The sequence below is a fragment of the Bos mutus genome, chromosome 2 (genome assembly GCF_027580195.1).
Source record: "Bos mutus isolate GX-2022 chromosome 2, NWIPB_WYAK_1.1, whole genome shotgun sequence".
Lineage (NCBI taxonomy): Eukaryota > Metazoa > Chordata > Mammalia > Artiodactyla > Bovidae > Bos > Bos mutus.
This window is the reverse complement of record NC_091618.1, coordinates 97,878,055-97,902,193: the sequence shown is the minus strand read 5'-3', so window position 1 is coordinate 97,902,193 and position 24,139 is coordinate 97,878,055. Positions and strand designations below refer to the sequence as shown.

General features: G+C 36.9%; 1 protein-coding gene across 1 annotated transcript in view; it reads left to right on the top strand.

Annotated features, from left to right (window-relative positions):
- Nucleotides 1-24,139, top strand: part of CCDC148 (coiled-coil domain containing 148) — a 303,432-nt gene that overhangs the window by 89,001 nt on the left and 190,292 nt on the right. Inside the window, exons 5-9 of the mRNA XM_070357356.1 lie at nt 6,664-6,767; nt 15,041-15,123; nt 15,320-15,471; nt 17,877-17,972; nt 18,051-18,232. Of these exons, the coding sequence (XP_070213457.1) occupies nt 6,664-6,767; nt 15,041-15,123; nt 15,320-15,471; nt 17,877-17,972; nt 18,051-18,232 (617 nt within the window). The remainder of the gene's footprint in view (nt 1-6,663; nt 6,768-15,040; nt 15,124-15,319; nt 15,472-17,876; nt 17,973-18,050; nt 18,233-24,139) is intronic.

The window sequence follows — 24,139 nt, the reverse complement described above, 5'->3', positions numbered from 1 at the left end:
CACTTAAAATGTTGGGCATTATCTGTTTCAGATACAACTTTAAAATAATTTAATATTATCAGGACATTCAAAGAAAATTTATGGGAAGATCTCTTATATGACTATCATCCTAATAAGCCATTTTCATATGTCTGACTTCTGTGCTAATCCATTGTATATATACCATTGTACACATTCATACATATAATAAATATTTACTATGTGCCTTGAATGTACAGTGGTGAGCAAAATACAACACCTACCTTCATGGGGTGTAATATTTTCAGGAGAGAGGAAGAATAGAAGCTAGTGTTTATGAAATAAGCCCTGAAATGAAATTAGTAGTACTAAGAATGTGCGTGCATATATGCTAAGTTGCTTCAGTCATGTCTGACACTTTATGACCCTATGAACTGTAGCCTGCCAGATCCCTCTGTCCATGGGATTCTCCCGGCTAGAATACTGGAGTGGGTTGCCATGCCCTCCTCCAGAGGACCTTCCTGACCAGGGGATCAAACCTGGGTCTCTTAAGTCTCCTGCACTGGCAGGCGGGTTCTTTACCGCTAGTGTCACCTAGAAGCCCACACTAAGTATAAACTAAATCCACCCCCCACCAAAAAAAAAAAGTCTAATGTACAATAACAGAACTTGATACTAATTGGGTGGAAAGGAAGGCTTTTCTAAGAAAGTGACATTGAATTGGGATCTCAAGGACAATAAGAATTAGCCAAAAAAACAGTAATGATAACTACTTCAAGTAGAAAAAGATGCTTACTTTATCACATCCCAATTATTAGATATTTAGCTTGTATCCCATTTTTTATATTGAAAATCATATTTCCATAAATATCTTTATGAATAGACACCTTATGTGGGTAAATTCCCATGACTGGGATGTCTGGGCCAAAAAAGTATGAATTGTTTTAGTTCTCTCCCAAAGTACTGTTGTAACAAATATGTCACCACAAACATTTTATCTATGCCTTTTTCAGTATTGGGAAATGTACAGTTGACTCTGGAGCATTGCAAGGGTTAGGGGTGCTGACCATCTGCTTGAAGAATGTCTGTGTAAAACCAGATACATATTTTGGATGATTTCCCATCTTTGAATGGGGAATCACTGAATGTTAAAAATCAATATTTGGTCAAAGTGAATTTCTCTTTGAGGATAGAATTGCTATCAAATTTTAAATTATTAAGGTGATTTTTAAAGTTTGGCATTAAGTGCAGGGATAATAATTTCCTAACACTGTCAACTAACTAGGCTGCTTCTCTGGTTATTGTGTTATTCATTTGTGAGATTAAACAAATAACCATATACAAACAATATTTTAAATAATATCAAGTACCTTTTTGTTCACAGAATATAATTTACGAAGACGCTTTTTAGTTACATATTTTCTAGAAAAAACTTGTTATCCAGGATTCATAACTTGGCAGATATCAAAGAAATCTCTTGCTTTAAACTACCAAATATGGTTCAGTACTGAAAATATCTGTAGCAATCATTTTGGCAAGCTTTTTGCTTTCATTTTTGGTATCCATAGATTCATAATAATAAAGAATTATCCATTTAAAGCATTTTTGTAAAATCTATTGTTTTGAATTTTGGTCAGTGAGAACAAAATGTGTCCTACATAGCTCAGCATTTTCTAACAGTCTTCTTTCCTTTCTACAAATTTCACTTTTTATTTTATTTTATAAGGAAGATGTATTGGGAATGTTGTTTTCATGATTTTTGGATCCTTCCCTTCTCATTTAATTTAGAGATACCAAGTTGACATTTTGCTTTTAATTTATTCTTCTAAGATGTGAAGAATTCCCAAATAGGACTTTTTCTTGAAAGACTCATGGCTTAGATGGAGTTAGATAATGGAAAATTAGATACAATTATTAAGATTTATTTTGTTTAATGTTATGAATGCTAATATATCAAACAGCCTACACCAACTAGAATTATGATAATACTGTCTCTGTTATCCTTTCTTATATTGTGGTTTAACTTTTTGTAAAATATGTTGGCTAAGAAATTATATTTTATTCTTAGTGTTAAATAGTTAACACATTCTGTCTTAATATTTATATTAATTATCAGTCAATTCTCAATTTATTTTACTAATTAAATGTGCTCATTCTTTGCACATGAAATTAACAGCTTCAACAATCATTGTTAGTTACTACAGCACTTTACTGTGGCAATATTGAATGTAGACATACTTAACCTGAATGATAGAATGTTAACATTTAAAGCACATAAGATTTTTACTTCAACTTATGTCTAGAATGCTTACCTATATTTTAAAAGCGGTTAACAATAAGTATTTTTAACTAACAATAAATTCAGGAGACTTCCCTGATTTGTTTTGCTGATATTATTATACTGATTTGATGTGATAGTGACCTATATAATTGCTATGTTATTGATCATGCACAAGTTATGGTATGCTAGATAAGATGCTAATGCTCACATTGAGTGATCTAGTCTTTCAAAGGCTGAGATTGGACCTGAAGCCAAAGAGTAAAGGTGGGCAGAAAATCAAGACCAATTTTTGGTAAATTAAATGTTAACTCTTCATTCCCAATTTAAGTACAAAAGAGATATTTCCAATTATTTTTATTTGAATTTCTTTGCTTAGCAAGAATTAATATTTCTTCTTGTCTAGCTCAAGTAATCCACCTACTATTTCTTGTTTTTAAAAACATTACAATATGGACAACTGCAAGAATACAATTACAATTGTAAAATACATTACAATATGGACAATTGCAACATTAGAGTGAATGGAGTTATTAATCTCCACATGATATTATCCACCTTCAACTATTAACAACTCTTGACCATTGTTTCCTCTCTACTCTCACCTACAATTTCCCTCTATAACAGATTATTTCTAATCAAATCTCAGATATTATAATATTCACCATAATTATTTCACTATGTATCTTTAAAAGATTAGGGCTATAAAACCCCAAACCCTATAATACCATTACTATTAAAATGTTAATGATTTCTTAATAATTTCAAATAATCGATGTTAAATCTCCCTGATTGTCTCCAATTTTTTCAAATTTTTTCAAGTTAGCATCTAAATAATATCCATATATTATATTTGATATTTACTTTTTTAAGGTTTCCTCCTCCATCCTCTTATATTCTTATAATTTATTTTTTGAAAAAATTATAGTATTTGTTCTTTATAGTTTCTTATAGCCTGGATTTTGCTGATTATATCCTGGTGGTGTCATTAAATATGTTTTCCTATCTCTTGTATTTCCAGTAATTGGTAGTTATTTGCAGAGACTCGATCAGATTCAAATTCAATTTATTTTGGTAAGAACACATTGACAGAATCTCTGTGCTTGTCTTTTTTCATTACAAACAGTGCTGCAGTGGATAGATTAGTTTATTTATCTTTTTATACTTTGGCCAATGTAGTTTTCAGGTAGATTAGTATAGGTATGATTGCTGCTGCTGCTGCTGCTGCTAAATCGCTTCAGTCGTGTCAGACTCTGTGCGACCCCATAGACGGCTGCCCACTAGGCTCCCCCGTCCCTGGGATTCTCCAGGCAAGAATACTGGAGTGGGTTGCCATTTCCTTCTCCAATGTATGCAAGTGAAAAGTGAAAGTGAAGTCCCTCAGTCGTGTCCGACTCCTAGCGACCCCATGGACTGCAGCCTACCAGGCTCCTCCGCCGTGGGATTTTCCAGGCACTAGGTCAAAGGATAAATCCATATGAAACTCCAAATTCCCTTCCATGGGAGTTTGCACCAGTTTGCATTCCCACTTGCAATGTAAGAGAGAGCATGTTTTCCCATAGCCTCACATCATAGTGTTTTGTTGAACATTTGAATTTTTGCCAATTTGATGTTAGATGAGGAATGACATCTTAGTGTAATTTTTAATTTTGACAGTTTTCATTGAGTTATAACTCACATATAGTGAAGTACACAAATCTAAAGTGTACATGTCAGTGAATTTTGGCACAGGCATATGCAACCAGCACTTAAATTGTCTACAAATTACTGCTGCTTCTATCTAAAGATGGGTTATGTGGCCCATAGGACTTTTAGGGTGCTTATTTAGGGTTTGGGGAGATGGAAATGGCAACCCCCTCCAGTACTCCTGCCTGGAGAATCCTGTGGACAGAGGAGCCTGGTGGGCTGCTGTCCATGGGGTCGCAGGGTCAGACATGACTGAAGTGACTTAGCATGCATGCATGCATTGGAGAAGAAAATGGCAACCCACTCCAGTACTCTTGCCTGGAGAATCCCAGGGGCAGAGGAGCCTGGTGGGCTGCCATCTATGGGGTCACACAGGGTTGGACACGACTGAAGTGATTTAGCAGCAGCATTTAGGGTTTTATTATCTTGGCTCATCATAGTAAACTACAAATAAAACATCTACTTTCTGATGTTTTTAATGAATGTATGACTTTTATAATTTTTAATTCATCAGCATTCTGCCTAAATAATCATCTACCTTAAAAATTGACTTCAGATGGCTTGTTGCTCAGCAAACTGAATTGGAATCATCTAGAAATTACTGATAAAAAGATACAACATTAAATCTTTTTATTTTTAAAAAAACTTTTCTTTTTTTAAAAAAAGGTTTTGGCCTGAGGATAGAAGGAGAGTCAGTGAGTGAATTTACAAAGAAATCAGGATGTTCGGCAAAATATTGGAAGTGTCTAGTGAAAAATAGTAGCTTTGTTTTGACTTTTATAGTCTACCTAATTGGTCTTTCCCTGGGTCCACAGGCAGCAGCATTGATTTTTTTTTAAGCTATAAAAATCTGTCTTCATCTTTCACCAATGTGTTTTAATTTTTTTTAACAATATGGACCAAATATGTCAAAGAAATCTAATTTTAAAAGTTTTGCCTGATGCAACAAACTCCAGAGACTATAGACGGCAAAAGTTGGAATGAGTTTTAGGCATTCTTCAAGCAAACACAAGAGTGTCTGAATTCAGAAACACTACATATGCACTTTTATTTTTTCAGTGAAATAGAGATGGCTATATGTTTTTCTGCAATGACCTGTTCTGATTTAAATATACTTTTCTCCAAAATTTCATAATTGTAACACTCTTAAGATTTGACTTTGTGTTTTTTTAAGTGATGCTTGGGTTATTTTATTTTCTTATACTCCTAATTTTGAATCAGTAACCAGAACAGCAGAAAGATAAACTCAAGGTTACAGTAATCAGTGAATGACAGCTAGAAATAGCATGCATTATACAGTCTTTTTAGAGTTTCTCTTCTGAAGTTTTTATATCTTCAGTATTGATCTCTTAAAACTTTCAGAATACTGAGTATTCTAGTAGCAGTGAAAATATAAAATATGCATATTTCATTGAGTTTCTGATTTGAGATTAGCACTTTTATAGATGTTTTAAAGTACTGATATGAAATATACAAGTTCAGCATATATAAATACACAAGTTCAGTGTCAGTCAGAGTCTAACCAAGAAACAGACAAATACTCAAGGATTTAGAATAGAGGGGTTGTTAATGCAGGAAATAGTTACACAGGTGATGGAGCTGAGAAGCCAGAGGGCTGTGAACCAACATAGGGATTACAACAGAAGAAAGTCATTATCTTGCCTGGGTTGGAGGGACATTTAGCAAAAGCAAGGTTGTAGCACACCCCATAGGCTGAGGTTACCCAGAGATAGCTGGAACCAGGGTAGAACTGTCAGGAAATGTTGGTGCAATGGAGAAGATGCAGATGCTTGTGGAGACCCCTCTGAGAGCAGAGAGGAGTGAATAATCCTTTGGCTTGCCTTTCCTCCCTCCCTCCAATCACCCACCACCAGTGTCTCCCTTTGGCTGAACCCAGCTGGAAGGCAGTTTCAGGGGTGTCTGAGAAACACAGGCTGCTCTCTGATGGGAAGCAGATGAGGGAGCTGGCCAAGAATGGATCTTAAGGCAAACAGACCCAAGCTTGACATAGCTTATTAGCAGAAACCCCAAAGCATGAATTATGTACATTGTTTTTGAAAAGTCATAAAATTTGGGAAAAATTAAATTGATTTGAAAATTTGGGTTTCAGTGCTCTTTTTCACTATTTCCTTGTTTAATACCTTCAAATAAAGATTTGCCTGAAGTTTTAAAAAACTATTTACAAAGTCATGGAGTCAAAAGATTAAAATTGTACATATAATTCAAGGTCATATTTCTAGTAGATGCTGAAACTAAGGCCAGTCCTCCTAATAACTTATCCAATGATTTTTTTTTTCCCATCCTGTGCTGAAGGATTACATAAAACCAATCTGAATACCAAGGTTCTATGTGATTCTGATATTTACAACCTTGATGGTCTTGACCAAGTTTTTTAATCTATCTGAACTTCAGTGTCCTCATCTGTAAAATGAGAATAATGATATTATGATGCTTGGCAGGGAAGATGTGTAAAAAGGCAAGAAAATATATAGAATATTCATGCAAATTTTTCTTGAGTTGGATGAATAAGATGTTATTTATTGTATGTGTGGAAAATAGATTTTTTTCCTTTCTAAAGAAAGAAAAATAACTTTCTTTAGAAAGATGCTAGTGTTAGAAAATGCAGGAATAGGATTGACAAAGAGAAAATATTTAACTTAGAAAATACAAATTAAACATTTTTATTTTGGAAACACTTAAAAAACATCAGAATTGCTTCTCTTTTGTTCCTCTGAATCTAGATCAGAAAAACAGTGCAGACTTCAAAGTTATCTAAAGAACAAACACTAATAAAGCAACACAAGCAAGTGTGGTGGCAAGAACACCAAAGGCTAAATGAAGTCAGGTAAGAACTGAGAGCAATCTCAATATGAATATGCAGGAATTACTGAGTTGCACTTATCTAGGTAGATGTTCTGTAACTTTCTATTTTAATTAAACCATTATAATCAAAATGTAACATTACAGTTGAATTGGACAGTAAATCAAATTAAAATCCTTTCCTTTCTCACTCTAAAGCAGTTACACTCCAATACAGTTTTTTTCAAAAAATAAAAAAAGAGCCCTTTCATTTCTTCAGTTTAATTTGGAATCTGTTAAATATATTAATTTATTAATACATTTCCTTTCCTTCAGAAAAAAAGAGATAATCTTCTATATCTGCTAATCACTTACTTTTCTGCACTCCCATTCATACTTGTATTTATATTATACTTTAGCACATTGGATTATAATATTAGGCTTACATATTTGTCTTCTTACAAAGTGGTAAACTTCTTGGGGACAAACATCCCATCATATTCATCTTTACCTCAGATACATAGAAAGAGATAAATGTTTCCAGTAAATGAACTAAGGGATTCAAATTGAGTGATTTCTAAATGTAGCTGCATCATAACTAATTCAATTTGGATTTTTGACTTTTGCTGTTATTTTCAGCAGTCACTTCAAGATAAATTAAAACAAAATAATGATTTTATGTGGTGGTGGTTTGGTTGCAAGTCGTGTCCGACTCTTGTGATGGACTATAGCCTACCAGGTTCCTCTGTCCATGGGATTCTCCAGGCAAGAATACTAGAGTGGGTTGCCATTTCTTTCTCCAGAGGATCTTCCTGACCCAGGAATGGAACCCAGGTCTCCAGGCATTGCAGACAGATTCTTTACCAACTGAGCCACATTTTATACTTGGTCTTAAATATAATCTTTGAGAGAGAAATTCCTTTTCAAAGGTCAAGGCAGGAAGAGGAGGCAGATGTGTTTCCCCTCCTTTTGGGGCATATATATTAGTTTTAATGATGGTGGTATTTATAAAGTATGCTTTTTAAAATATATACTTGTAAGCATATATTTTATAAAAAACAGATAATTTTGTGGTCTCATTCTAAGCTAAACTTCCAAGTATTAATACCATTAACTTTATTTTTGACATGCATGCTTTTCAGATTATAGGAGTTTCCTATTCTGGCAAGTGATTCCTACATGTGACGTAAAAGGCTCATGAATGGAAATAGTTTTACATTATTATATAACTTAAAGAAAAAATTATATATATTTTCTCATTCATATTTCCAAAATAAAAACAAATCACATCCATCTTATCCCTCAAAATACCAACTTTTATGGAGATAATGTTTGAGCCCATTGGAAAATTTTCTTTTTAGATTTGCATAATTGAAAAATGAAAGCCAATAGAAAATTTTAATTATGGTGTTCACTGATGCAGGCTCAAATATAAAGACACTGGAGAAAGTTATCTTGGCTATTCCATACCCTTCTTCCTGTGTGTATGTGTTGTTCTTGAGGTAGATAAAAGAGGTATATACATATTATTATGGAAAGTAATTCTTTCGGGCTGAACTGGAATGACACAAAGATGATGAAAATTAGGAATATTCACGTAACAACATTATGTCTTGAAACTTGTAAGAACTGAAATTGGATAAACAAGAAGAATTCCAAGATAACTTTCTCTGTTTTCTTGAATGTAGGCTAATTTCAACGTGTAGTCAGTGAAATTAAAAACTACTAGTGATGGAAAGAAAGTTCAAGAAATGGCTAAAAGTTCAGGAATTTAAGGACCACCAGAAAATCAGGAGTTTAAACTCTGTGTCTCTCAATCTTTAAAACCTACCTTCCTTTTTAATAAAAGATTGAAAGTAAAATATTTTTATGTATCACCATAAGAGACTTCATTTAAAAATCTCAGATCCCCAGAAGGTAAGGGCTTCCAATGGCATCTAGCTTTTGCTGGGTAATTTAGTATATACCAAGTAGTATGTTGGGGCATTCCTGGTGGCTGAGACAGTAAATAATCCGCCTGCAGTGTGGGAGACCTGGGTTTGATCCCTGGGTCGAGAAGATCCCCTGGAGAAGAGAATGGCTACTCACTCCAGTATTCTTGCCTGGAGAATTCCATGGACTGAAGAATCTGGCGGGCTACAAGCTATGGCGGGTTGCAAAGAGTCAGACGTGGCTGAGTGGCTAACACTTTCACTCACTTTCAGGTAGTATGTTCAGTACTTTACACGCTTTGTTTCATTTAATCTTTACAATGACCCTGCAGAGTAGGTATCATTGTTATCCTAATTTTACAGATGGGAACCTTGAGGTTCAGAGGATTAAAGTTATTTGCAGAAGGTAAATCAGCTAGCTTATGTGGAGGTGGTATTGAATCATTTGCCTTTGACTCCTAGGCTTATTGAACATGGATCTGAGCAGGTTTTTCTCTTTTTCTGGTGGAGTCCATTCACATCACCTGAGATCTAATTGGTCTAGCCTTGCTAGGGAAAAAAAAAGTAAAGCATTTCCCTAAACTTAGTTCTTTGAAATCTATCATAAGAAGATTAGATGATTAAAATTTCAAAGTAGAAAATTATATTTTATATTAAATTTATAAAATTATATTTACTATTACTATGATTTCCAAACTATACCCCCTTGAAGACCTTGATACAATTTGGCAGGAGCACTTTCTTCCTTGTTTCAGAATGAGTGGTTTAGAGATTAGGAGGAGGTTATTTATATTGGCCATGTGGTAAGGAATTACAATTATTATTTTAATAGAACTTTTGAGTAATAAAGTTTGAGAGGTTTATTTGTAAGCCTTACTACTTTTACTATAGTTTCTTTTAGAAATATATGTCATTTACTCATAATTTTAGTTTTAAAGCATTATTTTAAAAATAGCACCTTTATCCAGAAAATATCATGAGGTTTTACCAATAATTAAATATTATCTGGAAAAGTGTCTTTAAGTATGAAAATGAGACCAGTACCCATACTGTGTGACTCAGGCCATCTGAGAATTTACTGAGTTCATCCCTTAGCCAATTATTGTGAGATTTCCTTCCCTGCCTTTTCTGGTACACAGAAATTGGGACAGCCTCTTACAAGAGAGAAAAGCCAATCAAACAGATAGTCTGAGGTCCCCAACTGTCTGCACTGCTGAATTCCTTCCTTGTTGGAGGGGTAGAGCTCTGGCCTTCAGCCTGTCTGGTGCCCTCATTTTCTGCTGATCCTCTGTCTGTTAGTTCCAATGAAGGAACTTTAACATCCTCTCTTACTCCATCTTTCACAGTCCTTGCCACTGTGCTGTTGTTTGCATAAATGGCTTATGACTCCACCACTCTCCAGTGCCCCATGTTTCACTTGTTCTGCCTAAATTGGTAATTTTGCCTCAGAAATCCCAGGAGGCTCTGGGTAACTTTCGATCTCCTAAAGAGACTGATTCTACTACACCTGGAACTTTAGCAGCATCTTGGAAGGGCAAGGAGTGTGAGAGTAGACTCCCGAGAGCTCAAATGTGTCCTTATCAGGCTGATTTATCTTGCAAGAGATTGCATTGCAACTGGGTTTATCTAGGAAGTAGATTAATATATCCTCTAGACAAACAGTCACACAAAAACTCAGGAGAATTTTTGTAGTATCATCTTATTCAGTGGTACCAGAGGACAGGTCAAGTAGCAGTAGGAAGTACTTAAATTGGCAGATTTGGACAAGGAAAGTTGCCTTCAATTTGTTCCATCTTCAGATGCGGAGGCAGTTGTATGTGCTGCAGAGTTCTGACTTGGTGAACACTTGGTACTAAGTCTACATGTCAGTGGTGAACAGGCAGGGTTCTCTTCCCAAGAGTTACCAATTTTAATGCCTTTGAGCCCATTGCAATTTTTATCTGTATTTCCTCAATCAAATTCTACAAAACAGATATATTCTTCAAGATACTCCATGGAGAATAATGAATTTCCATGTCCCATAATTAGGAAAATATTACATATTTCATCCCTTTTTGGAGAACCTCAATGCACTTTAGCATAATCAAGTTTCTGAATAATCCAGCACTATGTAAACTTATCTGATTTGTTTAGTTCACCGTTTCCAAGTTTTCCCTACCATCTTATTGATGTTTCTGTTTTATGGGACATGATTTGGGAAACAATGTATATTCACAAGCTTGTCATGTAGTACTTGGTTCTGGATTTTGTTAGCCAATTAGGACAGTTAGAGAAATAGATTAGTCTTGCCTGTTGGGTCAGGGTTGTTGATCTAGAAAGCCAGGATGGAGCTTACTAGAATTATTACATGCACAGTAGCAGATTGATCTCCTCTATGAACAAAGCCAGTTCTGTTGGTTTTTATGTTCTACTATGGCTTTCTGGATGATGAAAATATAAGAGGACTGAGCTAAATAATTTATAAGTGCTATATTTTTGTTTGAAAAATCTAAGTAAAACTTCCCTGGTGGTTCAGTGGTTAAGAATGTGCCTTGCAACTATAAAACACTGATGAAAGAAATCAAAGATGACACAAATAGATGGAGAAATATACCATGTTCGTGGATTGGAAGAATCAACATAGTGAAAATGAGTATACTACCCAAAGCAATCTATAGATTCAATGCAATCCCTATTAAGCTACCACGGGTATTTTTCAGAGAACTAGAACAAATAATTTCACAAGTTGTATGGAAATACAAAAAACCTTGAATAGCCAAAGCAATCTTGAGAAAGATGAATGGAACTGGAGGAATCAACCTGCCTGACTTCAGGCTCTACTACAAAGCCACAGGCATCAAGACAGAAACACAGATCAATGGAACAAAATAGAAAGCCCAGAGATAAATCTGCACACCTATGGACACCTTATCTTTGACAAAGGAGGCAAGAATATACAATGGAGAAAAGACAATCTCTTTAACAAGTGGTGCTGGGAAAACTGGTCAACCACTTGAAAAGACTGAAACTAGAACACTTTCTAAAACCATACACAAAAATAAACTCAAAATGGATTAAAGATCTAAATGTAAGACCAGAAACTATAAAACTCCTAGAGGAAAACATAGGCAAAACACTCTCTGATGTAAACCATAGCAGAATCCTCTATGACCCACATCCCAGAGTAATGGAAATAAAAGCGAAAATAAACAAATGGGACCTAGTTAAATTTAAAAGCTTTTGCACAATGAAGGAAACTATAAGCAAGGTGGAAAGACAGCCTTCAGAATGGGAGAAAATAATAGCAAATGAAGCATCTGACAAAGAATTAATCTCAAAAATATACAAGCAACTCCTGCAGCTCAATTCCAGAAAAATAAGTGACCTAATCAAAAAATGAACCAAAGAACTAAACAGACATTTTTCCAAAGAAGACATACAGATGGCTAACAAACACATGAAAAGATGCTCAACATCACTCATTATCAGAGAAATGCAAATCAAAACCACTATGAGGTACCATTTTACGCTAGTCAAAATGGCTACTATCACAAAGTCTACAAGCAATAAATGCTGGAGAGGGTGTGGAGAAAAAGGAACCCTCTTACACTGTTGGTGGGAATGCAAACTAGTACAGCCACTATGGAGAATAGTGTAGAGATTCCTTAAAAAACTGAAAATAGAACTGCCATATGACCCAGCAATCCCACTGCTGGGCATACACACCGAGGAAACCAGAATTGAAAGAGACACGTGTACCCCAATGTTCATCGCAGCACTGTTTACAATAGCCAGGACATGGAAGCAACCTAGATGTCCATCGGCAGAGCTGTGGTCCATATACACAATGGAATATTACTCAGCTATTAAAAAGAATGTATTTGAATCAGTTCTAATGAGGTGGATGAAACTGGAGCCTATTCTACAGAGTGAAGTAAGTCAGAAAGAAAAATACCAATACAGTATATTAATGCATATATATGGAATTCAGAATGATGGTAATGATGACCCTATATGTGAGACAGCAAAAGAGACACAGATGTAAAGAACAGACTTCTGGACTCTGTGGGAGAAGGCGAGGGTGGGATAATTTGAGAGAATAGCATTGAAACATGTATATTATCATATGTGAAATAGATCGCCAGTCCAGGTTCTATGCATGAGACCGGGTGCTCAGGGCTGGTGCACTGGGATGACCCTGAGGGATGGGATGGGGCGGGAGGTGGGAGCGGGGTTCAGGATGGGGAACACATGTACACCCATGGCTGATTCATGTGAATGTATGGCAAATTGTATGGCACAATATTGTAAAGTAATTAGCCTCCAATTAAAAAAAAAAAAGAAAAGAAAAGAATGGCCTTGCAATGGAGAGAGTGCAAGTTCGATCCCTAGTTGGGAATGGGATCCTAGATGCCACAGGGCAATTAAGCCTTTATACTGAAACTGTAAGAAAAAATCCCAAATGACGCAACAAAGACCTGATACAGCCAAATAAATTTAAAAAAATATATATGTTATGAAATAACTTCTGGGTATACTCCACTGTCATGCACCCATTCTCAGTATATCAGTTTCATCAGTTCAGTCACTCAGGTGTGTCCCACTCTTTGCGACCCCACTGACTGCAGCACACCAGGCTCCCTTGTCTATTACCAATATTTGAAGCTTGCTCAAACTCATGTACATTGAGTTGGTGATGCCATCCAACTATCTCATCCTCTGTCATCCCCTTGTCCTCCTGCTTTCAATCTTTCCCAGCATCAGGGTCTTTTCCAATGAGTCAGTTCTTCGCATCAGGTGGCTAAAGTATTGGAGATTCAGCTTCAGCATCAGTCCTTCCAATGAATAGTCAGGACTGATTTCCTTTACTGGTTTGATCATTTTACATATGATAATATACATGTTTGATTGACTGGTTTGATCTCCTTGCAGTCCAGGGGACTCTCAAGAGTCTTCTCCAACATGACAGTTCAAAAGCATCATTTCTTCAGTGCTCAGCTTTCTTTATAGTCCAACTCTCACATCCATACATGACTACTGGAAAAACCAAAGCTTTGACTAGATGGACCTTTGTTGGCAAAGTAACGTCTCTGATTTTTAATGTGCTGTCTAGGTTGGTCATAGCTTCCAAGCAAGTAAGCTTGCTTCCAAGCTTACTCCTTGGAAGCAAGGAGTAAGCATCTTTTAATTTCATGGCTGCAGTCACCATCTGCAGTGATTTTGGAGCCCCCAAAATAAAATCTGTCACTGTTTCCATTGTTTCCCCATCTTTTTGCCACGAAGTGATGGGACTGAATGCCATGTTTATGATCATGGCATCCAGTCCCATCAATTTCATATGTAATCTTAAAAAAGCTTTTGACTAAGACCATATGCTAAAGAAATAGTGTCATCTACAGTAGCACCCCCTCCTTTATACATGTAAACAAAACCCTTGTCTCATATTTGTAAATTGGCTTAAAAGATGATGGCACATATATAAAATAGGATACCATGCAGCCACTAAGGTAAACAATAATTACAAAATTACTTGGAATAAATAAATAATTATTTATTATTATTAAAGTTAGTTTTCAAAAAGTCTTAATGTAAAATGGTAGATAGGCTATAATTACAACTATTTAAAATATTCATGCATATAGACAAGGACTAGAAACTTACATACAAAAATAAAAATAATCATATTAAAGTATTATATTGTTGCTATTTTCTTATTTTATACCATTTAAATAATGTATCTTAACAATCATAACAAATCAAAACTCTTTTTATGATTTTTATCAAACCTGCCATAAATAAGGGATTGAGTACAGTATATTTATGTCCATTTAGTGCTGGTTATAGTTTTACTCTAAAATGACTATATTTAAATAATATAGTAAAAGTTTATTAAGATTTATTATATTTTTGGTATGTAAAATATATACTTTTACTCCCATTTCCCTAAGTCAGGACCTTCTCTGAACTTTTAAAATAACCTCCTTGTTGGTCCAGGTTTGCCTGATCCCCTCTTCATCTTCCATTTTTATTGATCACCCTCCTTCCAGCCCATCGTCCATCTTGTTGCCTTGGAAATCTTTCTGAAACACAGATCTGAATTGGTGTGGTCAGCTTAATATCCTTCAGTGGCTCCCCACTTCCCACTGCTCTTTCCACCTGAAATAGTGCAGGGATGTATCCTGTCCTTGCCTTGCTAATGCTGTTACTTCTGAGGTATGCAGCCATACTTCTGTCTCTCTCAGTGTCTTGGAGATTATCTAATCGATGTTAGGAATGTAGTATGCTGTCTGAATTAATGAACAGGTGAATGAAACCACATTAGATTGAGTATTTCTACTGCTAGTTATTTTTTAACTTGTATATATGTTTATGATTATAATATAATTGATTAAGATATTGTCTATTTCAGATACAAAATGGAATCTGAAATAAAATCCTTATTCAGTGAAGAGAACATTGGAAATGAATGTCTTTCTGACCTTATGAATTTTGGTAGGTTTTGTTTTTTCTTTGGTCCCACATTTAAAGGGGAGTTTTGTTTTAAAGATGAAAGTGGGCCACACATTTCAGTCTTTTAAATATTAACTGCTGTTTGTTTTTTTCTAAAGGAATCCAAAAAATCTGCATCTTAATGACCTGTTCTTGAAGAAACTTAATAATGTGTTGCTTTAATTTTGTTTCACCATAGAACAGGAGTTATCAGAACAATGGTGCACATATCTTAAAAATGTAATAAATCCTATTCAGCAATTGAGAGAAGATCTAAAATACAGACAGCATCACATTTCACAGTATTCACACTCACACAGTGAATCTAACTCTATGAAAGTATTGGAAGAGGTCAGTATATCTCCTTTACTTTTAATACTGTAATATTTGGAAGAGTCTGAGATAAACGTGTATGTTTTATGTGCTTAAATAGAATGTATAGCAAATTCTGTCCCTTAATCTGTCCAACATGCTCATTTCTCACCTAGAAATGTTACAATAATTTCATAACCCTGCTTTCCTCCTTTCTCCTCCTTCCAGTGTATTCTGAGATCCTATTCTAGGGACAGGGATTAAGTCATCCTCCTGGTAAACCCCCTCAGGGCTCCTACTGGCCAGGGTTCCTCCTGTAATAGGGTTGGGGCAAGTGTGCAGCCTGAGCCCCTGACCTTTAGCTCAAGATCCTTAGCGTGAGACCTTTAAAGAGAGACTGTTAGAGTGAGATCCTTAGAGACCGTTAGCATGTAACCATTAAGGGGTGACTGTTAGCGCTGTGGTTACAAGTCCCACTTCACCAGCAGTCAGCCATGAGGTGGTCCTCACAGCACGAAGTGTGGTGAGAAGTGGATCACCACCCTCTCTGGGGTGCTCCAGGCCCTCTGACCTCTAGCTGGCAGGTGAGCTGGTGGACCTGGGGAAAGGGTGAGGGCTGTGTCCTTCAAGGCTCCAGAACCTTCACCATGGCCACCCACTGGCCAGGCCCAGGCCCTGAAGCAACAGCAAAACTCTCCCCAATCCCCATCTTTTAGACCTAATGGTGTGGCAGTCTCCATGGGCCACAGTCTGTAGGACCAGGTTCCCCCAGCTTTGGGCCATGTGATGGCTGGGTCCTGGGCTTCTTGCTCCCTCAGTGATAATGGCTGGGCAAGGCCTGGGGAGTGGACCCTGAAAGTGCCACCGGCTGAGATCTGTCTCCTCAGCCAGGCCTGGGCACTGGTGGGAGGACCCAGACTGCTTGCTGGACTAACGCTCCCAGGCAAGGTAACCGGCTGGCACAGGGACTCCCTCCTCCTAGCCAGAGTCTGGATCTTGGCGGGAGGGGAGAAGTTAAACCTTGGGACTTTGCTCTTTCTTGTTAGAACAGAGACTATCATTTGTTTCAGTGGAGGTTTGCATGATCTTTGTGACCTGACCATGACTTAACTTGGAGAACAAAGGATCTGACACTAGAATTTTGCAACAACAACTATGGCCCCTCCCTTACCTTTCATATAAAAAGGGATTTGCTAAAAGCTTTTGGGGAGTTTGGGGTTTTTTAAGGCATGAGCCACCTGTCTCTTTGCAGGGCCCTGTAGCAAGCCTTTCTCTGCTCCAAACTCTGACATTTTGATATCTCTTGGCCTCACTGTGTGTTGGGTACCTGGTACCAAAACTCCCCATGCATCTGACCCCACCTTCCACCTCTTTAGTCTTACTATCTATCTGATACCCTGCTTTACCTACTAGACTTTGTCCTAACAGTGCTGGCCTTCTTCCTATTCCTCACATAAGCCAGACTCCTTCCTGTTTCAAGGCCTTTGCATGGGCTGTTTCTTCTGTCCCACTGATGGCTCTTTTTGTCTTTTAGTCTTAGCATTAATGTCCTTTCCTCTGAGATGCCTGTACTGACCACTCATACGAGAGAAGCCCCAGTCACTCCCTATCCCCTCACCCAGTTTATACCTCACTTACCTCCTCCTGATACTTTCTTACCTACTTTTTTATGAGTTTACTTACTACAATGGCAACCCACTCCAGTACTCTTGCCTGGAAAATCCTATGGATGGAGGAACCTGGTAGGCTGGAGTCCATGCAGTCGCAGAGAGTGGGACACGACTGAGCGACTTCACTTTCACTTTTCACTTTCATGCATTGAAGAAGGAAATGGCAACCCACTCCAGTGTTCTTGCCTGGAAAATCCCAGGGATGGCAGAGCCTGGTGGGCTGCCGTCTGTGGGGTCACACAGAGTTGGACACGACTGAAGCAACTTAGCAGCCACTGACTAGAGCATAAACTCCTTTATCATGGTTGCCACTGTATGTAGGCTTTCAGGTGATTTTTTTCTTACTTTATTTTTTTAGTTGCTTTTGTAGTATTGTCATATTGCTTTCATAAATAATTAAAAATGAACATTAAAAATCAGTGCCCATCTGGGGATTAGTAGCAAGGATGTGAGGAAAGGAGGGGGTGATTGAAACAGAGGCAGTCTGGTAAGCTTTCTGCCTTATCACAAACAAAACTCACTGTGAGTGCAGAGTGGCTATAATTGAACTCATTTTGGGGTTATCTGTCCAGAAGCCCCTTTAAAGCTCCTTTGCCTGATGGACACTGCCTAGATGTGACATCTCTTGAACCCTCTTCCATGGATTCTGAAAGGGACTTTCACTTATTTAATTTGTCATCACTTACTGACTTTTGAGAAAAATTTCTGTGACTTTAAATTTAAATATTGAATAAATCAATAATTTGCATACCACTTGCTTTAAATGTCCTATAGGTTGACTTCGTGAAGAAACAATTGAAAGCTGTCTATGAACAACTTAGGCTAGAGCAAGAGGAAATAGAAAATTATCTTTCAGACTGGAGCATGAAAGTAAGTGCAATACAGATAGTAATCTATCAATTTGTCATTTATATTAAATAGAACAATCATATAATTTTTTTTTTTCAGATATTAGATCATTCTTCAGAAGAAAGAAGTAACCTGCTTAGTCAACTGCCCATGGAATTAGAAACTTTGGAATGTCCATACCCTGACTTGAAATCTTCAATCCTTAATGAATTCTATAACTTTACAGAGAAATATCAAAAGAAACTTCAAGATTTTGATCTGCAGTTAGAAGACATATACAGGTGATGAGCTAAAACTTCTTCAATTATGTAGATTTTTGTCATAAAATTTTTTATTTTTTTTAGGGGTCACTATACTTCTAATTTACCATTTTTAGAGACACCTTGTGCTTGGAATATAGTCTACCAGTAAATGTTTAAATTGACTCTTGAAAGGAGAGGTTTTCTTATTTTTTCTGCAAAGTAATTTCCCTGAAGTAACAGTTTTAAAGATTTGTATATGGTTAAAGTATCTTTCTTATTTATCACTTTACTATTGGTAAGAAATAGTTTTTAAACATGAATTTTTTTAAAACTTGAATTTTTTATAACTGAATTTTCATTTCAAGATATGAAGCTTCTCTTCAGTGGAAATTTTAAAATCAGTACTAAAAATTGATTACAGAGGAAAATATACCCATGTAATTATGTTATCTGTAATCTACCATGATTTTGCCCTATACTGAATACAAAACATATTTTATAAACTTTTTTAGAAAATGCACCGTTAAAATTCAAGTTTAGTTAATTTACAATTTTGTGTTAGTTTCAGGTGTATAGCAAAGTGACTCAGCTATATATATATATTTTTCAGATTATTTTCCATTATATGTTATTATAAGATATTGAATATAGTTCCCTGTGCTATAGAGTAAATCCTGTTGCTTTAAACTAGACTTTGTCCTAACAGTGCTGGCCTTTCTGTTACTTTATGTGTAGTAGTTTGTTAGTCCCATATTCCAAATTTATCTCTCCACTCATTTCTGCTTTGGTAAGCATATGTTTGTTTTCTATATTTGTGAGTCTGTTTCTTTTTTGTGCGTAGATTCATGTATTATTTTTTAGATTCCACACATAAATGATAACATGTAATACTTGTCTTTCTCTGACTTCACTTAGTAAGATAATCTCTAAGTCCATCCATTTTGCTGTAAATGGCAATAAGAAAATGACTTTTGATTGTATCATGAGAATGACAATCCTCTTCTGAATGACAACTATAATGCTAAGTGACTTAAAATTCTTGTTGGCAAGGCCATCTTCTCTAGTGTAAATTCTATATTAAAATTCATTTAATGAACAAACTGAGAAATGCCACCCTGGGTCAAATCAATAACCTACTTCATATAGTGTTAAGTATATAAAGTTTCTGGGGAACATTTTGTAGGAAAATATGCTTTTTACTCTATTATGTTGAATTCAAAAATTTCCTCAAAGAATGTACATTTAAAAAGAAAGAAACACTATTGAAGGGACATATTTATAGTAAATTAGAAGTAAAAGACACTTCCCTTGAAATGAAAGATGATAAATGTGCAAATATTCAGTTCAGTTCAGTCGCTCAGTCGTGTCCGACTCTTTGCGACCCCATGAACTGCAGCACGCCAGGCCTCCCTGTCCATCACCAACTCCCGGAGTTCACTCAAACTCATGTCCATCGAGTCGGTGATGCTATCCAGCCATCTCATCTTCTGTCGTCCCCTTTTCCTCCTGCCCTCAATCCCTCCCAGCATCAGGGTCTTTTCCAATTAGTCAAATTTTCACATGAGGTGGCCAAAGTATTGGAGTTTCAGCTTTAACATCAGTCCTTCCAATGAACACCCAGCAAATATTAGTATTTATTATATTTCTTAATGAATTGCTTGTGAATGAAGCTCTTCTATGTAAAATTACTAGTGTTAAATTAATAACAAAGACAATCTTAAATCCTACCAACCCGAGCTCTTTGCTTTCTTAGCTTCTTGATCCAGACTCCTCTGTGACAGCTTCTGTGTGTCTCAGCTCTCGGAAAGGCAATCCTAGGTGAAGTCTGTGGCTTTCAAGACCTAAGCTGGTTTCTTACTTCTCTGTGGCAACGGTCACATGTTCCTCATAGGCAAACATGTTTGTGGTCTCCTGAAAGCCCCCTGCCTTTCTGTCTTCCTTTCTTCCCATCTTGTAATAAAGCTGAGAAAATATTAATAATATATAATTAATAGTTTATTTATTGATTAATTATACTTTAATTGAAACTCAATCACAGTGAAATATTAACCATGTACTTAGTTTATCTCTAATTGTAAAATAAACATTCTCTCTCCCTTCCAAACCCCAACCTTGTTAAAGAGATTTTAGAACTCATCCAGCAAGGATGAGGGGGTTTTTTGTGTTTGCTGTTGGTGTTTTTAGTAATTAGACTGATTGTGCCATGAAGGGAGGTAAACCTGACTGTCGTTTTAAAGTGGGTTGGCTGCCCCATGACCTTTCTTCCCAGATGGCATCTTGTCCCTCAGGAAAGCTGGCTGAGACTGTGGTATTTCTAGGTTAATGGCTCCTAAACATGGAAGCTTTGCCTTAGCAGCCTGTATCAGCTCCCTTCCACTAGGATCTATTTTTTACAACACACTTTCTTACCTCTGTTTGAATCTAAACTCTTTGTGCTCTTCTTTTGGGTAACCCTGCACCACTCAGTAAAGACTGAGATTCACAGCTCCATTGCCATTACTGAGATTAGAGAATGAGATGAATATGCTAAGATTTCTGCACAAAGAAGCAGCACTGAAGGAAAAATAGCTCAGAAAGACTTGATGGAAGAAGTATGATTCACTATGGAATCTGAGGAATGCATAGGGTTAAAATAAGACAGAAGGGCGCTGGTAAGAACCTTCCCAGAAGGTATATTCAATGCTGAGGCTGTACACCCTAGAAGATAAAGTAATTAGCAATATTTGTATCGTTAGCACCAAGCATATCCTGGTACATAGCAGCTTCTAAATAAATGATTGCTCAATTGAGATGAATGAAAGGTGAAAACAATGAGGTGAGAGTGGCAAGTCCTGTTATGAGAGCAGTAGAAAAGTACTTTGGAAGAATATGGGTTCATAAATTCTAGTTTAATAGTCTGTTTGTCACATATAATTATCCAGAATAAATTTCATATAGCTAATGATATGTTCTACTTGATGATATTTATTCAGTAATCCTTAATATACAGTGGTCGCTGCTAAGCTCCTTGGTAAGGGGTTCAACAGGTAGACTAGACTAGAATGTGTCCTTCCCTTTAAGAAGGCTTGGAATATTGAGGGGAATGGACATATGCACATTTACCCTGACCAAATTATAGACAAATGCCAACTGCAGAGACCATGACAAATATGCTGGCAGTGAATGATGAAACACCAATAAAATTGAATGAGATTTCAGAAGTAGTCTTACTGAGGAGAAAGAGAATAAATAGGCTATTCTGAATAACTACAGAGGTGGTGTGCATCAGAAATCTCTGGCTATTGGTGAGTCAGTCATGTAAATATACTGTTCTATCTAGCACAATGAATTATATGTTTAACTCTCATTTGCCAATATCTGCCATGATTTGGATAAGACCATTTCACCTTTTGGTTCTAGTTTTTAGGCCTTGTAAGAATTCGCATAGCTTGTGTATATGTATGCGTACACCTGCACAAGTGAGTGTGTATATATTTTAAATAGATGCCTACTGCTAGGACTAAGAAGGCTGAAAGGTCTGGGGGACATTTTTAAATTATAAGAAATTTTCATTGCGATCATGGTTAATCCCAACATTTAACTGCTCCTATTTAGTAGCAGCTTGCCAGTTTGGATTGGAATGATTCCATCCCCAGATCCAAAGGTACACCCTAGCTGGGAATGTGTACCAGTCAGTAGCTTCATTTCCTCAGGCCACAGCAAAAGGTGGTCCAAATCAGAGCAAAGCTCAGAACTTTTGTTAGATACAGGTGAGAAGTAGTGCATTCTTTTCACTGTGGTTCTACCAGGAAAGTACACAACTGTGGTTGCTGCTGGCAGCCATGTTGTGAGTGAAGGAGAGCAGCAAACAAGCAGAGGAGAGGGTACAGATACCATGGGAGACTGGGTTGGTACCTTGTTTGAACAGCATGGGAAACCAACCTCATTGTTGCATTTCCAAAAGCAATTAGTCCAATTAATGTCTTAAATCAGTTTGACTATAAAATTCCTAATTTTATTCAATAGTTGATCTGATTTCAAAATACCCTGCTGCTGCTACTGCTAAGTCGCTTCAGTCGTGTCCGACTCTGTGCGACCCCATAGACGACAGCCCACCAGGCTCCACTGTCCCTGGGATTCTCCAGGCAAGAACACTGGAGTGGGTTGCCATTTCCTTCTCCAATGCATGAAAGTGAAAAGTGCAAGTGACGTCACTCAGTCATGTCCGACTCTTCACGACCCCATGGACTGCAGCCTACCAGGCTCCTCCATCCATGGGATTTTCCAGGCAAGAGTACTGGAGTGGGGTGCCATTACCCATGACTCATGAAATTAATCTGTTAATTTAATACAATTGGAATTGAAGAATTCTTGAACATTATTCCAAAATATATTAGGAAGATTAAGGTTGTGAAATTGCCCAAAGTTTCAGAATGAAGAATAACTAGGGGGTTGTTGTTCAGATGCTCCGTCATGTACAACTCTTTGCAACCCCATGGACTGCAGCACGCCAGGCTTCCCTGTCCTTCACCATCTCCTGGAGTTTGCTCAAACTCACGCCCATTGTGTTTGATGCCATCCAGCCAATCTCATCCTCTGTCACCCCCTTCTCCTCCTGCCCTCAATCTTTCCCATCATCAGGATCTTTTCCAATTAGTCGGCTCTTCCCATCAGGTAGCCAACTTATTAGAGCTTCAGCTGTAGCATCAGTCCTTCCAATGAATATTCAGAGTGGATTTCCTTTAGGATTTACTTTAGCAAGTTGGTCTCCTTGCTGTCCAAGAGATGCTGATAGTCTTCTCCAATACCACAGTCCAAAAGCATCAATTCTTTGGTGCTCAGCTTTCTTTTTGGTCCAACTCTCACATCCATATGACTACTGGAAAAACCATAGCTTTGAGTAGATGGACCTTTGTTGGCAAAGTAATGTCTCTGCTTTTTAATATGCTGTCTAGGTTGGTCATAGCTTTTCTTCCAAGGAGCAAATGTCTTTTAATTTCATGGCTGCAGTCACCATCTGCAGTGATTTTGAAGCCCAAGAAAATAAAGTCTGTCACTGCTTCCATTGTTTCCCATTTATTTGCCATGAAGTGATGGGACTAGATGCCATGATCTCAGTTTTTTGAATGCTGAATTTTAAGCCAGCCTTTTCAACCTCCTCTTTCACTCTCAAGGGCTCTTTTGTTCCTCTTTGCTTTCTGACATTAGGATAGTATCATCTGTTTATCTGAGGTTGTTGATATTTCTCCCAGAAATCTTGATTCCAGCTTATGATTCATCCAGCCCGGCATTTCACATGATGTCCTCTGCACAGAAGTTAAATAAACAGGATGACAATATACATCCTTGACATACTCCTTTCCCAATTTTGAACTAGTCCACTGTTCTATGTTTGGTTCTAACTGTTGTTTCTTGATGTGCATACAGGTTTCTCAGGAGGCAGGTAAGGCAGTCTGGTATTTCCGTCTCTTTAAGAATTTTTCAGTTTGTTGTGATTCACATAGTCAAAGGCTTTAGTGTAGTCAGTGAAGTAGAAGTAGAGGTTTTCTGGAATTTCTTTGCTTTTTCTATAAGAAAAATTTCTGTAAGATATAGCAGATGTTAGCAATTTGATCTCTGGTTTCTCTGCCTTTTCTAAATGCAGCTTATACTTCTGGAAGTTCTCAGTTCATGTACTGCTGGAGGCTAGCTTGAAGAATTTTGAGCATTACCTTGCTAGCTGTGAAATGAGTACAATTTGTGGTAGTTTGAATAGTCTTTGACATTACCCTTCTTTGAGACTGGAATGAAAACTGACCTTTTCCAGTCCTGTGGCCACTGCTGACTTCCAAATTTGCTAGCATATTGAATGCAGCACTTTAATAGCATCATATGTTAGGATTTGAAATAGCTCAGCTGGAATTCCATCACCTCCATTAGATTTGATTGTGGTAATGCTTTCTGGGATCCACTTGACTTCACACTTCA